The 18,855-nt window shown below is 39.5% G+C and overlaps 1 protein-coding gene across 1 annotated transcript in view; it reads left to right on the plus strand.

The window, feature by feature from the left end:
* Positions 1 to 18,855, plus strand: part of LOC126259238 (evolutionarily conserved signaling intermediate in Toll pathway, mitochondrial) — a 112,214-nt gene that overhangs the window by 61,039 nt on the left and 32,320 nt on the right. Inside the window, exon 2 of the mRNA XM_049955862.1 lies at positions 10,613 to 10,839. Within this exon, the coding sequence (XP_049811819.1) occupies positions 10,613 to 10,839 (227 nt within the window). The remainder of the gene's footprint in view (positions 1 to 10,612; positions 10,840 to 18,855) is intronic.

Raw genomic sequence — 18,855 nt, forward strand, 5'->3', positions numbered from 1 at the left:
TGGAAGAATGGGATCTCTCCCCAGGTCACCTGCGTACTCGCCATCGATGTTCGTGCTCAACTGCAGTTCACTTCTGAACACAATGTGACACCATTCATCAGCAGTCAAAAGTTCCTGATAGTTGCACCAGTCTGAATGTAGCTTTCTGTGTTCTGGGTTTAGTGGTAGCTTACGTGTGGGACACTAATTCCTGAGCCGGCTGCTACTAGTCTCCAACCAATGGTGCAGGACGACAAAGAATGTCGCAGGGAGCCCATTATTTGTTTTCAGGCGGGAGGTGCACAATACAGCAGTCCTCTCTCTTGGTGGTCAGACTTGGTTGACTGGAACGCCACACGTGTGCCTCTCCTCACATTTTCATTTGGCCAAGCATCTGGCCACTGTCACATCCGAATGCCCCAAAAATCTGTATATTCTGCAGTTCGGCCAGCTGGATGACCTAAGTCTCACATGAGTACAGGGTATCTCAACCATTACAGCTTGGCTTAGAAAACTTTTGTGGTATTTCTTTTATCAATATTGCAGGGCAGGATGTTTCTGTGTGTAAATGAGACAAGGTTTTTCCAGTATAGACAAAGGAGTGCTATTCCTGTGATCCTCACCCAGGATGACTCAGATGGCCTAGCAAGCAGGCTCCATCATGTCTGCGCACGGAACTTTTGCCAATTGTGGCCAAGATTGGTTGTCCGCTCATTCACAATCGCAAACATACCACAGCATTCAAAACTAAATACATTTCCTAAACATAAATTTCAGTTCTTAATACCCAGAAGAGATGGTCAGATGTCAATGTAACTTTTTACACACACACACATTCAGCGAGCAGTGCTCCTTTCTGTCATGTTGTTGTTGTTGTGGTCTTCAGTCGTGAGACTGGTTTGATGCAGCTCTCCATGCTACTCTATCCTGTGCAAGCTTCTTCATCCCCCAGTGCTTACTACAACCTACATCCTTCTGAATCTGCTTAGTGTATTCATCTCTTGGTCTCCCTCTAGCATTTTTACCCTCAACGCTGCCCTCCAATGGTAAAATTAGTGATTCCTTGATGCCTTAGAACGTCCTACCAACCGGTCCCTTCTTCTTGTCAAGTTGTGCCACAAACTCCTCTTCTCCCCAATTCTATTCAATACCTCCTCATTAGTTATGTGATCTACCCATCTAATCTTCAGCATTCTTCTGTAGCACCACATTTCAAAAACTTCTATTCTCTTCGCGTCTAAGCTATTTATCGTCCACATTTCACTTCCATACATGGCTACACTCCATACAAATACTTTCAGAAACGACTTCCTGACACTTAAATCTATACTCGATGTTAAAAAATTTCTCTTCTTCAGAAACGCTTTCCTTGCCATTGCCAGTCTACATTTTATATCCTCTCTACTTCGACCATCATCAGTTATTTTGCTCCCCAAATAGCAAAACTCCTTTACTACTGTAAGTGTCTCGTTTCCTAATCTAATACCCTCAGCATCACCCGACTTAATTCGATTACATTCCATTATCCTCATTTTGCTTTTGTTGATGTTCGTCTTATATCCTCCTTTCAAGACACTGTCCATTCTGTTCAACTGCTCTTCCATGTCCTTTGCTGTCTCTGACAGAATTATGTCGTCATCGGCGAACCTCAGTTTTTATTTCTTCTCCATGGATTTTAATACCTACTCTGAAGTTTTCTTTTGTTTCCTTTACTGCTTGCTCAATATACAGATTGAATAACATCGGGGAGAGGCTACAACAATGTCTCACTCCCTTCCCAACCGCTGCTTCCCTTTCATGACCCTCGACTCTTATAACTGCCATCTGGTCTCTGTACAAATTGTAAATAGCTTTTAGCTCCCTGTATTTTACCCCTGCCACCTTTAGAATTTGAAAGAGAGCATTCCAGTCAACCTAAGTCTACAAATGCTAGAAACGTAGGTTTGCCTTTCCTTAATCTTTCTTCTAAGATAAGTCGTAAGGTCAGTATTGCCTCACGTGTTCCAATATTTCTATGGAATCCAAACTGATCTTCCCAGAGGTCGGCTTCTACCAGTTTTTCCATTCGTCTGTAAAGAATTCCTGTCAGTATTTTTGCAGCTGTGACTTATTAAACTGATAGTTCGGTAATTTTCACATCTTTCAACACCTGCTTTCTTTGGGATTGGAATTATTATATCCTTCTTGAAGGTTTTGAGGGTATTTCGCCTGTTTCATACACCTTGCTCACCAGATGGTAGAGTTTTGTCATGACTGGCTCTCCCAAACCGTCAGTAGTTCCAATGGAATGTTTTCTACTCCCGGGGCCTTGTTTTGACTCAGTATTGTATCTCCCATTTCATCTTCATCCACATGCTCTTCCATTTCCATATTCTCTTATGATTCTTGAACCAAGTGTTACCTATGATTAAGTTATGCTCTGTGCAAAATTCTACCAGGCGGCTTCCTCTTTCATTTCTTACCCCCAATCCATATTCACCTACTATGTTTCCTTCTCTCCCTTTTCCTACTCTCGAATTCCAGTCACCCATGACTATTAAATTTTCGTCTCCCTTCACTACCTGAATAATTTCTTTTATCTCATCATACATTTCTTCAATTTCTTCATCATCTGCAGAGCTAGTTGGCATATAAACTTGTACTACTGTAGTAGGTGTGGGCTTCGTGTCCATCTTGGCCACAATAATGCGTTCACTATGCTGTTTGTAGTAACTTACCCGCACTCCTATTTTTTTTTATTCATTATTAAACCTACTCCTGCATTCCCCCTATTTGATTTTGTATTTATAACCCTGTAATCACCTGACCAAAAGTCTTGTTCCTCCTGCCACCGAACTTCACTAATTCCCACTATATCTAACTTTAACCTATCCATTTCCCTTTTTAAATTTTCTAACCTACCTGCCCGATTAAGGGATCTGACATTCCACACTCCGATCTGTAGAACGCCAGTTTTCATTCTCCTGATAATGACGTCCTCTTGAGTAGTCCCCGCCCGGAGATCCGAATGGGGGACTATTTTACCTCCAGAATATTTTACCCAAGACGACGCCATCATCATTTAATCATACAGTAAAGCTGCATGTCCACGGGAAAAATTACGGCTGTAGTTTCCCCTTGCTTTCAGCCGTTCGCAGTACCAGCACAGCAAGGCCGTTTTGGTTAATGTTACAAGGCCAGATCAGTCAATCATCCAGACTGTTGCCCCTGCAACTACTGAAAAGGCTGCTGCCCCTCTTCAGGAACCACATGTCTGTCTGGCCTCTCAACAGATATCCCTCCGTTGTGGTTGCACCTACGGTACGGCCATCTGTATCGCTGAGGCATGCAAGCCTCCCCACCAACGGCAAGGTCCATGGTTCATGGGGGGGTCTTTCTGTCATATGCCATGTAATATGATATTCTCATTAAATTCATGAGGTGATTTGCTGGAATTAAAATCATAACTCCAAAACTCTTAATTTATTCTTACATTTTTTTCATAAATAAAACTAATATGTACAACAGAGAAGATTTATTTCCAGCATAATTTTAAGTTGTAATTTTAAATTAAATTTCTGCCATTATTCTAATGTGTATAATTTATTTCGAAAACATTGAACACAAAGTATTTAACTGTGAAAGAAACATTTTGGATGTAAAACAGCAATTTTATTCAAATACCGCCAAGCTGCAACTTATTGTATCTTTGCAGTTACTGATTTTTATTTTATATGAGTTATGTAGAAGCAGTGACAGTAGTAGTGGGGGTGGTAGTACACTGCTTGACAATTGATAAGGAGCAACCAAAAATTGCTACAGAACAACCAACCAATGAAGTAAAAGGAAATGTAGAGGGCAGGATGTGTTACCTGCAGTGAACATGTGTACAAACACTCTGTATGCATTCAGTAATTTGTGCATGTTGGTTGGGGTCAGTAACATTGGTTCAGAGTGATGTTCTCCAATGAATCCCACTTCACTGTGGTATGTGATTCTGGCCACCAGTTTGTGAGGAGAGAGTGTAACATTTTACACACCGCAGAATGTTCGCGAAAGTCTGCGGTACGGGCTAGGCATTATGTTTTGGGCAGATTTATGCGCAGTGGCTGAACACTGCTGCATGTCTTTCTGCCAGGTATTATTACACCACAGCAGTATTCCGGCTTTTCAGGAGTATGGTAGGTCCCGACTTTGTGTACGGATGACAATGCCTGCATACACAGTACTGCAGAGGGTTGGGCACACTGGAAGATGAAGATATTGAACATATGGAATGACCTACACTCTCTCCAGCCCAAATCATATAGAGCATGCCTGGGATGCTTTCAGCAGGCACGTTTCCCACTTAGCACCCCGTGCCCAAACCACGCGAGGACTGAAACTGTCTTGAGAGAGGAGTGGGCCAATATGCCCCAAGGACTCCTCAACAGTTTGGTAGCCAGCATGAATAACAGGTGCATAATGTGCATTACTGCCGAGAAGGGTGTATTCCTTACTGAGATTTCAATATCGACCATTATGTTGGGAGTCTGACTTCTGTCAAACGTGAACTTATGTCTGATATCCTACTTTCCCATGTGGTTAAATCTGTACCATTTTTCGTTATAAATACGAGGGCCGTTCAGAAAGTAACCTCCGGTTGATTTAAAAAAATGCACCAAGTTAAATAAAAATATTTTAATATATACATCTTACAACTACATCTTTGCACTATTTTTCTACATAGTCTCCATAGTGATTGAGGCACTTATCGTATCTCTTCACAAGCTTTGAAATTCCTTCTGCATAAAAATCACCCGCTTGTGCCTGGAGCCAGCCTGTGACCGCATCTTTGAGCTCTTCGTCGTCATCAAACCGCTGTGACCCGAGCCATTTCTTCAAATGCATGAAGAGGTGATAATCACTTGGCGCCAGGTCTGGGCTGTAAGGTGGATGGTTGATAACGTCCCACTTGAAGGACTCAAGAAGGGCCGTTGTTCTGCGAGCAGAGTGAGGACGGGCGTTATCGTGCAAAAAAATGATACCGGAAGTCAGCATACCACGGCGTTTGTTCTGTATAGCCCGTCGTAACTTTTTTATTGTTTCACAGTACACGTCTTGATTAATGGTCGTACCACGTTCCATGAATTCAACCAACAACACCCCTTTGGCATCCCAAAACACCGTTGCCATCAGTCTTCTGGCAGAAAAATCTTGCGAGGCTTTTCTTGGTTTGGTAGGCGAATTTGAATGTGCCCACATCTTTGATTGTTCTTTTGTCTCAGGGTTCACGTACTTAATCCAGGTTTCGTCACCGGTCACGATTCTGTTTAACAATGGTTCTCCTTCGTCCTCATAACGTGACAGAAAGTCTAATGCAGAGGCCATTCTTTGAGTTGTGGTGGTCGGTAAGAATTTTGGGCACCCATCATGCACAGAACTTACGGTAACCCAATCTCGCTGTCACTATCTCGTACAAGAGAGTCTTAGAAATCTGTGGAAAACCAGTAGACAACTCCGACATTGAGAAACGTCGATTTTCACGAACTTTTGCATCAACTGTCTGAACGAGTTCGTCAGTCACCAATGATGGTGTACCACTCCTCTCTTCATCATGAACGTTTTCTCGTCCACTTTTAAATAAACGTACCCATTCACGGACAACTCCTTCACTCATAACTCTTGGTCCGTACACGGCACAAAGCTCACGATGAATAGCTGCTGCAGAATATCCTTTGGCTGTAAAAAACCTTATGACAGCACGCACTTCACATTTGGCGGGGTTTTCTATTGCAGCACACATTTCAAACTGCCACAAAAACTAAACTAGCGCAGGTACGACGTTCACTCGACCACGGCTTGATGCCGACTGACCTGTTGAGTGCGTGAACGCACAGATGGCGTCGCTACTCTCCCCACAACCCGCACTGTGACCAATCGGAGGTTACTTTCTGAACCGCCCTCGTATACCACTCCACCTCCATTAAGTATGTGCTATGTTTCACGGTGTCCGTCGTTGCCTGTGATTGATCCTGTCCAGTGATATTTCTGTCCTTAGCAACTGCCAAGTAGTGTAGTATGATGGAGGAATTAGTTGGAAGATGGCTGTTGAAAGAAACACTGTGGAGTTGTCAGTGGTGTGAACTATTTGATTTGAAGCGATTTAGTTTGTGACAAAAAGTTGAGAGTTATATTTTCGAAGAGCAAACTCCTGTAACTGGTCAGTTCGTAGTTCATTCTTAAAAATGAAAGCCTTACTTCCAACATCTGTGGAATCGACCTGAACAGACACCGAGCAACTGTAAAGGAGGCACAGAACTTCACAAGTAATTAGAGTCGACCAGTATTCTTCTCGTAAATTTAATTTTAGATTTTACCTGTCCTCAAAACCAGCTGTTAGCGAAACAGTTAATTACACAAACACAGAGATACAGTCTATGGTCAACTTTTCTGACAAATTGTTAGTTTTTCAAGTGGTCTAGAATGGCTACCAGAGTGTCCTATTTTCGTTCACATTTAGTGTCGTTACTGGGCTCGATGGGTATATGAGGGGTACAGATGGCAACAAATGAGTGATCTCTGTGAAGGACAGGAGCTCGCAGCTTACGGCTCTTACTCGTCAGTGCTTTCTATTCTGCAGTCCTTGTAAAATTTCTGTAACACATTGAAAGCTCACATTCAGGAGCTCCCCAGTGACCATTAGCTTGTTTTGTAATGTTTGTTTTTTGGAATGTTTTGTTTTACATTTATTACCTATTATTAACAAAATACTCATATGTTCAGTGAAGTTTTCATTTACTTTTCTTGTTTCTTGTGGCTCTGAGTCTACAGACTGGTTTGACATAGTTCTCCATGCTAGTCTATCCTGTACAAGCCTCTTCTCCTCTCCACACCTACTGCCATTTCGACCTGTTCAGTGAAGTTCACTTTGATGTGCTCTTACAGTTTTCTTCTCCCCCCTGCCCCTTACCCCCAACTTTCCGCCATTACCAGACTGGCTCTACACTGATGCCTCAAAAACGAGTCTTGTCAACAATCCCTTCATTTAGTCAAATTGCACTATAAATTTCTTTTCTCCCCAGATTGATTCAGTACATCTGTATTAATTACTTGATCTGCCCACGTTAGGAGTACTACTAATTTTGCTGTCTTAACTTTCGATATTGTACTCCTTACGTAATCGCTGGCTCCTGGAATGTTAAGAATCGAGTGTGCCTTTTCTCTGTGAAAGCATTATCTTTCATGTAAAGACAACAAAACCCCAGTGCTAGTGGAAGAAAGATTCATTGTAAGCGGTCGCGTACCGCAGCACTGCAGATATGTAATATGTAAATCAGGTAGAAAGTGGAATTAATAGTCAAAAGTGTTACATTGGTTTATAGAAGAAAAGTATTCCAGTTATTTTGTGAAAATGGTGTTGGAATTAAGAGATTTATGGTTGATGCAGTGTCTTGTTGGAGAATCAATAATTTTGTGGGGAGCAACGTACATTCAGTGTTGTGCTTTAGAAGTAGTAATTGTCATGGAGAAAGATATTGAGAGTAGCAACAATATTTGGAAAAGGAAAGGTGCTACTCACTGTAAAGATGACCCACTGAATTGCAGATAGGCTCAGCGAAAAGACTCCTACACAGTATAGCTTTCAGCGAAAGCCTTCTTCAGCAAAGAGAGTGCACGAGTACACACACAACGCTATAATTAATGTGTAACAAAAGCTATTATGTGTAATGGTCTTGTTTTTGTGCCTGTCTGCAACTCTTACAGTGAGTAGCAATCTTTCCTTTTCCTAATATTGTTAATATTCCAACATGGAGTTACCATTGTAGAGAGTTTCACCTGTTTAATTTATGTGGAAAATGCAATGTATCTATGATTGGTTCTGTGTACATCTGTAACAAATACAGCTGTTAAACAGGACCGGATGACTATAGCCATTGTTTGGGAAGTGTCACGTAAAAAGTACAATAAACAATGGTAATTTAACTTGTAGTGTTACCATTTCACAGTGGCAGTTTTCATTCTTTAATTAAATGACTTCATTATTCTGCTACGTATAAGAGACATTTTGCAACATAAAAGAGAAATGGATTCTTAATAGATATGTGGTCAGTTTATTTTCATAACAAAGTGTGATCTCTGTGTAAGCTCTCAGTACTTGTGTTCAGTAGTCCAATGACTGCTAAAATAAACTAGGAAAGACAGTAATGAAGAGAGGGAGTAACTTAACATCTGTCACCATGACAGTGATGTGACCTAATGCCCATCTAATTTTAAGCATTCTTCTGCAGCACCACATGTTGTGTCTGAACTTTTCAGCATCCACATTTCTCTTCCCTACAAGACTACACTGCAGACAAATAACTTCATAAAAGACTTCCAACCACTTAAATATATGTCCAGTGTTAACAAATCACGTTATTATGTTTAATTGGTGTACACAGTTGCTTGAAGTGTTGCATGTTGTTGGTAGCTGAAAATTTGCAGTCTTTAGATGTTTCTCAGATGTAGATTTTGCAGAAGAGCGCAGATATCTGTACTTTCTAGGTGCATTTGTTTTCTGTACATTATTAAGACATTATCTTTTATGCAGTCTGTGAAATTTGCTTCTACAGACGCCTGTGATAGATATCTCTGATGCGTGAGTTTTGTACTTCCTGCTACCGTCAGTTGAAGATTTTTTTTGTACTCCGTGCCATAACATCTCAAGCATCCATCCGAGGTAACTTTAAATCAGAAGGGTAAAATGATTTACAAAATTTTAGCATACAAGGTCATGGATTAAAAACTTGTGGGTAATGATCAAGGACTTAAGGAAGTGAATGAAATTCTCTCGGGTTATCAGTTGGGTCGTGGCATCATGTGACAATATTTCAGTATGTTTCTTATCTGTCATATTCATACTCAGGTGAAGGGTGCAGTTTGTTCCTTTACAGCAGCCAGACCACAGACTCCTCTGCTGACGGCCTGGTGGGTGGGCCGATTAGCAGTGTTCCAGGAGAGACATTGCTGCCGGAGGTGAGGGACCTTCAAGCCACAGTGGAAGGGAAGGGAATCTGGGGATAGTGGTGCCGACACTTTGGAGTGCAGCATTCTGACCTTATCCATGTTGACTTCTGAGTTGTTGATGAAGGTGGTGGCCTTCCTTGTCAAAACTAATGTAGGATCCTTCTTCACTTGCTCATATGCTGGATTTATTAGTAGCATCTCAATCTTCTGCCAATAGTCGTCTAACAGTAACAGCCTTTGTCAGCTGCTAGGATGGACTGTCGTCGTTCTCACGGAAGGCATATATAGCCTGAGACAGCCAAAATGTTGAAGAATAACAGCTTTGTGGCAGCAGTTATAAAGGAACCAACTGAACATGAACCTGACTTCACCTGAAGACGACAAGTAGGAAACTAGTCAAAATGTTGCGACAACACTGTGCCACGACTCAGCTAATAAACGGAGAAGATTTCATCAATAACTAAAATTTGCCAAGAAAGCCTGCATTGCCACAGCATTTTAGCTTCTTGCACAGAATTCTAATGGCGACCCATGTATTTTTAAAGATTTTTAACAATTGGTGACATAATTATAAGCTAATTAGAAATCTGTCATTTAGTTTCTCAGGTTTCGTTTAAATAATATAATAACTGTAAGAGAAGCTACTAAAACAAAATAATAAGAGGTTTTTTTCATTGCTGTCATTACTTATGTGAAATATAAAAGGAGACAGCTCATGGTGGAGATTTTCTTCTTCTTCTTCTTCTTCTTCTTCTTCTTCTTCTTCGTAATTATTATTATTATTGTTATTATTTCTTTACTTTCTCAGACGTTAAGTCTGGTTGAGAATGGAAAGTGACGCGGACCTTGATCAAGCGTCACTTCCTATTAACTGTACGGTATGTGTTATATTGCATTTAGGAACTTTCGGGTAATTGAACATGTATCAATAATTACGAATTTCTGTAGTTGTATATATGTGTTTGGATGTAGCTCTATTGCATTGATGTACTGGTGGATATTGTGTGGTATGACTCCTGTAGTTGATACTATAATTGGTATGATGTCAACTTTATCCTGATGCCACATGTCTTTGACTTCCTCAGCCAGTTGGATGTATTTTTCAATTTTTTCTCCTGTTTTCTTTTGTATATTTGTTGTATTGGGTATGGATATTTCGATTAGTTGTGTTAATTTCTTCTTTTTATTGGTGAGTATGATGTCAGGTTTGTTATGTGGCGTTGTTTTATCTGTTATAATGGTTCTGTTCCAGTATAATTTGTATTCATCATTCTCCAGTACATTTTGTGGTGCATACTTGTATGTAGGAACTTGTTGTTTTAAAAATTTATGTTGTAAGGCAAGCTGTTGATGTATTATTTGAACAATCCACTATTGCAAGCTAGGTAGGCACAAATGTGATGACATGCATATAAGTCAGATAATTTTTAGGTTTTGACATGTGGTAAAGCACAGTTATGTCGACTTGATAATGGCCATATGTACGAAATTGCTATAGTGGGTTGTTCAAATAAAGAATTTAGCAGTCAAAGACAACCATGAAGTAGTTTATGTGCTAATATCATTGCTTTTCTCAACAGCTCATTCCAATGTAATTAATTGTAATGACAGATGTTAACTGATGATTGTTGTTTAGTACCTCAGTTGTGATGTATTTTGCTTGCAGGAGTTATGCCAGATGCAGAGTTAGAAACAATTCTAATAAATATTTTTGGTAGGAGAGGACATCCAGTACGTAAATACTGGAGAATGATGTACTGGATGCCAAAATTTAAAAACTTATCTCCGTGGCCACTACCAAACCCTGTACCAAATGATAATTTGGAACTTGCCAAATTAGCTATGAAAAGAATAAGCAGTGTCGACTTGCAGTCAAAGGTGGTGGTTTATCAGGTACATACGTACAGTAATGATACTATCTTTATTAGTCATGAAGCTTGTAAACTTTAGACACAGAAGCACTCTTGTAGTGGAATTTCCTGTGTTTGTAACTTCAGTGATTTGTTATAAACTGTTGCTAACAGTTACTATAATGGTGGAAGATAACGGTGTGGGAGAAGAAAGCAAGCCTGTCTGTCACAGCAAAAAGTAGAAATAAACAAACAGCATTGAAGAATTTCTATAACAGGTGGAGAGGTAGACAAATAAGAAAAAATGTACAATGTAAAATATAGCGGCACTGTTTTATCAGCATTAGTGTCTTCCATCCCTCCCCCATCCACAACCTCATACTAAGGCTCTGATTTCTATTTGTTTTGTCATCTGGAGCCACACTGTTTCAATACTTGCTCATAGCTCATTGTTATTTGTATTTAGTTTTAGTTGCATCTGGACCATCACATCCCATAAACACTTACTTCGAGTTTTGAAGATTGTTTCATGCAGCTACATGAACTGCATGAATCTATATACGTATTCTCAGTCATGCTTCATAGTGGACATTGAATCAGCTGGTCAGGGTAGAAAAATCACTAAGGGCCAGCAGCTTCATAAATGCAGGCAAACTGCTAAGCTGCTTGCTCTGTTTTTAAATGCTCCGGTGTGTTTTCTGCTGCCATATGCCATGGAAGTTGATGGTGCTTTGTGACTATGTAGTATACACTTCAGTTAGTTTCTGGATAATTTATAATATCATTTGCAACTGTTGCTGTGCACCACAATCCAGTAAGGGGTGTATAATAACTACCTCACTTTAGAGATGAAATGTCTTACCTATTTGTCATGTCAGTCAGTGGTGGGTGGAGGGGGGAGGATGTGTGGCCTTCAAGAACTCAATAACTCTGCAAAGTGTAAGATAATCTTATTGAACATAAATGCTAAAAGTGGTCAAAAAATATTAATCTATTGCCCACGCATTTGACATAAAGTTGTGGGATGATACAGAGAAGCCTAAGGAGTTGGAAGAGATTTCATTTTGAGGGAAGGAGGGTGGGGCACACATTCGTGTGAGCTTATAATGAAACCATTTGGTTAGGTGGCCTGTTAATGATGGAAAGAGATCTGCTGGGAACAAACTTATCCCAACTTTTTCATTCTGTAAGTGTAGAGGTAACAACTGGTAACCACAAAGCTATTGAACATCATTGATTACTAGTAATATAGAACAAAAAGTTGAAGGTAGAAACATATTTCTACTTAAGAAGGGAAGGAGAATGTGAACAATCTGACACAAAATCATAAATATTGCACACCACATGCTAGACATATTTGTGCTGTGGTAAGATAGTGTGAGATGGAAATGACCTACCATTGTTCAGTAACAATAATAGAAAAGTACTAGTAAAAATAGAGAATGATTTGTATGAAATTGAATCCTTGATGAGAAACGAGAGCTGAACAAAGTCAAAACAAGTGGAGACACAGATGTGTGAGAAGTGCTCAGTGTTTTTGAAAGAAGATTTTACTTGATGAGTTGTCATTTTTGGTCGTACAGAGTCATTAATTGGATCAAAGGTTTGTGTCCAGATTGTCATTGAGCATAATGCTACCACAATGCAAGATGATAAAATGACGGCTGAAACACACAAATTATCTGAAATTTCTATAATTATGAAGATTGCAGCATAGTTATTACTTTTGTCAATATCATGGATGCAAAACTTAATAGAAATATGTCAACATTGGAATAAATGAAAAGAGAAAAGAGGACGAAGAAGAAGAAGAAGAAGAAGATAGAGGAAAAACTACTGAGTCATGCGGCGTACCTTTCAGTTCAATGTTGGAGTGTAGAACTGACACCTCTTCTAGCAGTCATCTATTCTGTAGGTCACTGGAACATCAGTTTGTTGTAAAATCATGAAACTCATTTTGTGATGTTATGAATTTGTAGAAAAAGAATGGAGTTTATTCAAAGTGATGGGAGATTTTAATGCATAGGTAGGCAAAGACAGAAAGGGATTTGAGCAAGTATTGGGATGTTTTGGATATGGAGGCAGAAATGAAGAGGGAGAAAACTTCTGGATTTGTGCCAGAGGAATGCAGTGAAAATAGCAAACAGTTGGTTAAACAGCAAGGAAAAAGGCATGGGAAGAGTTTACAAAAAAACTTGAAGAAGATGTGAAGAGCAATAAGAATGATGAGAAATAAAAGGAAAGCTTCTGAAGTACCAGTAAAGATGGAAACAGAGGACGGTACCGTTATTGAAGATCCAGGGAATATAAAAGATCTCTGGAAAGAACGTTTTAAGAAGCTGTTAAACGCTGAGGAGCAGGTACACGAGGAAACAACAAATAATGGAGAAATTGAGAGAAGTTGGGAAGCAGAATTAGGACAAATTACACGGGAAGAAATGGAAAAAGCTGTGAAGAAGATGAATGGGAGGAAAGCCCCAGGACCCGATGAAGTATCAGTGGACACGATAAGAGCAGCAGGTCCAGTGGGAATGCAGTGGCTGTATAGAGTACTATCAAGCGTGTGGAGAAATAGTACAATACCTGACGACTGGAGAACAGGAGACATTGTTCCCATCTTCAAGAAAGGCAATAAAAGACTTTGTAAAAACTACAGAGGAATAACCCTTATGAGTCATACAGCCAAGATTTTTTGAAAGAATTTTACTAAATCGAATAACTGAAAAGATAGAATAGAGGCTGAGTGAAGAACAGCATGGGTTTAGGAAAGGATGACCTGATATTTTCTATCCGTCAACTGATGGAAAAAAGTTGGGAGTGTAACAAAAGGGTGATAATGGGTTTTTGTAGACATAGAAAAGGCATTTGACTCTGGGAAGAAATGAAGAAGATACATATAGAAGATGGATACATTAATGTAATAAAGACAATGTACAGAGGACACAATTGTAGAATTAGAACACCATTGGGGAACTCTGAATACTTCGAAATAAGACAAGGACTTAAGCAAGGAAGTATTCTATCCCCTGCACTTTTTAATGTTGTGATGGAGGGAATGAATAGGGCAGGTACAGATACAGTAAAAGAAAAAGACAAAAAGATAATTTTTGCAGATGATATGGTAATATGGGGTGATAAATAGGTAGATGTACAGTTACAGCTTGATGTGTGGAAGGAAATAATGAAAAGGTATGGATTAAAAATAATTAAAGATAAGAGTGAAGGAATGGTATTTGGAAGAGAGAAAGGGATCAACGGAAATATTACCTTAAATGGAGAACCCCTCAAAGTGGTAGAAAGTTTCACTTATTTAGGGAGTGAAATATTTAGGGATGGAAGAATAACTAACGAAATTAATAGGAGGTTACAGAAGGGAGGCAATTTCTACCAAACAATAAAGTTTCAGAAAAAGCAAAACTCCTTATGTATAAGAATTATTACTTCCCTATTGTCACCTATGGTGGAGAAACATGGACAATGGCAGAAAGGGACTGGAGCAGACTGCAAGCAGGGGAAATGAAATTTCTCAGAGCAGTTAAGGGAAAAACAAGAATGGACAGAGTAAGGAATGTAGAGATTAGAAAGGATCTTAAACAAGAAAGTATGAGAGAAGAAATTGAAAGAAAGAGATTAAGATGGTATGGGCATGTTAAGAGGATGCATGGGCAGAGACTCCCCAAAATTACGGAAAAACTAAAGTTGGATCGGAAAAGACCTAGAGGGTGCCCAAGAACATGGTGGAAAATGGGAGTGAGAATATCTGTAGAAAGGAGAGGTGTGACCTGGCAGCAAATGGAGGAAGAAAAGTGGTGGGAGGACCGAGCCAAATGGAGAGGACTCGTCAGCACCCAGACCCAGCAGTAGCTGGAGCAGGATTTGGATATAGATAGATAGATGAATTTTTTGGAGACCAGCGGAAACAAACACAGATTCTTTAAATACCTGTGAATGATGTTTGGCCCACTATGTTCATTCATAGGGTTGCAGACAGCAGAGCCCACAGTTGGGCAGTGCTTCTTGACTTCTAGACAGCTTTCAGCTCACTGCCACATATACAAAATATCTGAGACAGATGGAATTGGACCAAAGATTTCCAACTAAAAGAATCCATAAGTTATTTATAATGTGAAGACATCATCACAATTTAAAGTGACATCCAGTGTCCCTCAAAGAAATTTGATGGGACTGTCATTATTAAAGATACATTCAAACAAAATGACAGACAATGATTTTAGCTGTCTTCGGCATGCTGATAGATGATGCACTGGTATGAAGGGAAGTCACTTTATTAGAAAATAATTATGAAATGCGGGTACACTTGCAGAGCAACATCACTTGGTGAAAATACTGGCAGCTTACCTTCAACATAAATAAATGTAATGTATGTGTAAACTGACAAAAAGGCGATAACATAAACCTAAATCTAATACATGTGAGAGTTAAAGATACATATGGGAAAAAAGTAAAAACTATTTCTTCATTCTCATCAAGAAGTTCTCTTGCCATCATTTCATTGGTTGACCTAGTGATCTTGTACCATTGGGATGGTAGTGTAGTATAGTTTGGGATCTTCTGTGAGGTCATGTATTGTAGAAGTTTTTGCCAGTTGTTTTGGTAGTGCTGTATATAATGTGTGATATGTTCCATTTTAAGTTTCTTCAATGCGTCTTTATTCACAGACTGTTAGTATTTTCTGCATAATTTGTCTTTGGTGTCCAGGCTTCACAGCTGTAGCATAGCACACATCTTTCTAGGGCCTTATAAAGGCATATTTTGGTGTGCTTCTGAACTACAGAAGTTTTTATTACATTATTAATGAATCGCATTGTTTTTGTATAATTGATGGCTTTCTCAGCCAAGTCTGCTTCTTCAAGAAAGGATAGTTTACAACTTAAACTGCTGAATGTGTTCACTCTTTCTATAATTTTATTTTTCAAACACATATCACTTTGTCCTGGGTATTTTCCACAGATGGCCATAGTTTTTGTTTTTTAGTTGTTGATGTCTGTGCTGTATTTCTCAGATATAACCTGTAAATTGTATACAGAACATCTGCAGAAGGCAGAGCATGAAGCTTCGTGTTTCCTTTGATTTGAATGAAACCATGTGGCACATGTCTCCACTTAATAAAAACAAGAGTGGTGAGAGGCCACATCCCTTTACATTCCAGCTAGGATTCTGCCCCACTCTAATAATTTGCTCTTCTGTTCCATAGGTATTATCCTTGGTGAGATCTGAATTAATACACTGCATAACAGGGAAACTGCTGCTTTAAAAATGGTGGTGTTCCACTTACACTGTTCCATTGCTGTATGTCTGCCATTACACTTTGAATACATAAAGGTTGGAAAAATAACAAGAAGTCTGTCTTGGGCTTTCTAGTGTTGGAAAAGTAAGCTTTGTGTTTACACATCTAATTTCTGGAAATTGGTTTCTGACTAACTAAAAAACATTGATGTTATTGTATTATCCTTCACCCCCGCTACCCCTGTACTTTTGCAGTAGCATCTTCAGATGTGTTCTGAGCTGCAAGTACATCTGTTATCATTATGGTGTCATTATCTTGAACTTTATAGATTCTGTCATGAAGAAGATTTTTGGTGTCTACGTTGTTGGTACATCTGTGGAAAGCCACAATTCAGTTAGGGATATCAAGACCTGCTTTATTTAGTTTTATGGCAGCATACGGAGTTCCTGGGGAAAAAAAAAAACTTTTTCTAGTAAACACAGTAGCAGAAGAAACATTAACTTATTAATGTAGATTGGGAGACTTTCTCATTTCAAGTCATCTGTCTTTTTGACTGGTTTGATGTTGTCCTATCCTGTGCTGATATTTTAATATTTGCAGAACTACCAAACCCAACACCCTGTGTATTGTGTTTTACACACTCAGGTATCTTATCTAACCTCCCCCTCCACTGCTGTTGCTCCTTCCAATGGAAGGTTAACTATTCTTGGTGGCCTTAGCAGTAGCTCTTCTTCAGATTTCTTGTGGACCACATGTTGTTGTTGTTGTGGTCTTCAGTCCTGAGACTGGTTTGATGCAGCTCTCCATGCTACTCTATCCTGTGCAAGCTTCTTCATCTCCCAGTACCTACTGCAACCTACATCCTTCTGAATCTGCTTAGTGTATTCATCTCTTGGTCTCCCCCTACGATTTTTACCCTCCACGCTGCCCTCCAATACTAAATTGGTGATCCCTTGATGCCTCAGAACATGTCCTACCAACCGATCCCTTCTTCTAGTCAAGTTGTGCCACAAACTCCTCTTCTCCCCAATCCTATTCAGTACCTCCTCATTAGTTATGTGATCTACCCATCTAATCTTCAGCATTCTTCTGTAGCACCACATTTCGAAAGCTTCTATTCTCTTCTTGTCCAAACTATTTACCGTCCATGTTTCACTTCCATACATGGCTACATTCCATACAAATACTTTCAGAAATGACTTCCTGACTCTTAAATCTATACTCGATGTTAACAAATTTCTCTTCTTCAGAAACGCTTTCCTTGCCATTGCCAGCCTACATTTTATATTCTCTCTACTTCGACCATCATCAGTTATTTTGCTCCCCAAATAGCAAAACTCCTTTACTACTTTAAGTGTCTCATTTCCTAATCTAATACCCTCAACATAACCCGACTTAATTCGGCTACATTCCATTATCCTCATTTTGCTTTTGTTGATTTTCATCTCTTATCCTCACTTCAAGACACTATCCATTCCATTCAACTGCTCTTCCAAGTCCTTTGCTGTCTCTGACAGAATTACAATGTTATCGGCGAACCTCAAAGTTTTTATTTCTTCTCCATGGATTTTAATACCTACTCCGAATTTTTCTTTTGTTTCCTTTACTGCTTGCTCAATATACGGATTGAATAACATCGGGGAGAGGCTACAACCCTGTCTTACTCCCTTCCCAACCACTGCTTCCCTTTCATGTCCCTCGACTCTTATAACTGCCATCTGGTTTCGGTACAAATTGTAAATAGCCTTTCGCTCCCTGTATTTTACCCCTGCCACCTTTAGAATTTGAAAGAGAGTATTCCAGTCAACATTGTCAAAAGCTTTCTCTAAGTCTACAAATGCTAGAAACGTAGGTTTGCCTTTTCTTAATCTTTCTTCTAAGATAAGTCGTAACGTTAGTATTGCCTCACGTGTTCCAACATTTCTACGGAATCCAAACTGACCTTCCCCGAGGTCCGCTTCTACCAGTTTTTCCATTCGTCTGTAAAGAATTTGCGTTAGTATTTTGCAGCTGTGGCTTATTAAACTGATTGTTCGGTAATTCTCACATCTGTCAACACCTGCTTTCTTTGGGATTGGAATTATTATATTCTTCTTGAAGTCTGAGGGTATTTCGCCTGTTTCACACATCTTGCTCACCAGATGGTAGAGTTTTGTCAGGACTGGCTCTCCCAAGGCCGTCAGTAGTTCCAATGGAATGTTGTCTACTCCGGGAGCCTTGTATCGACTCAGGTCTTTCAGTGCTCTGTCAAACTCTTCACGCAGTATCGTATCTCCCATTTCATCTTCATCTACATCCTCTTCCATTTCCATAATACTGTCCTCAAGTACATCGCCCTTGTATAGACCCTCTATATACTCCTTCCACCTTTCTGCTTTCCCTTCTTTGCTTAGAACTGGGTTTCCATCTGAGCTCTTGATGTTCATACAAGTGGACCACATAGTATTTCTTATATAATGCAGTGCTCCAAGCATACACTTTCAGAGACTTCTTCCTCGTTTTCATACCAGTATCTGAAACTTTTTTTTTTTACTGAAGAAAGCGTTCTTTGTCTCTGTAAATCTGCTTCTCGCATTCTCTCTTACCACTGTAGGATGACCACTGTTACAACAGTGACTATTATATTCAGTGTGTGCATAGAGAAAATAGTGTCAGTAAACTCACTGTTTCAAGAAAGCATATTAAAACCATTGCAGAGCTTTTATTGTATAAACTCTTGCAAAGTCGGAGACTGCTAAGAAGAGACATACATGCTGCAAATATTAATCTTGCACTACTGACCAATGCAAACATTTACTGTGTCCCCTAACA

The sequence above is a fragment of the Schistocerca nitens genome, chromosome 5 (genome assembly GCF_023898315.1).
Source record: "Schistocerca nitens isolate TAMUIC-IGC-003100 chromosome 5, iqSchNite1.1, whole genome shotgun sequence".
Lineage (NCBI taxonomy): Eukaryota > Metazoa > Arthropoda > Insecta > Orthoptera > Acrididae > Schistocerca > Schistocerca nitens.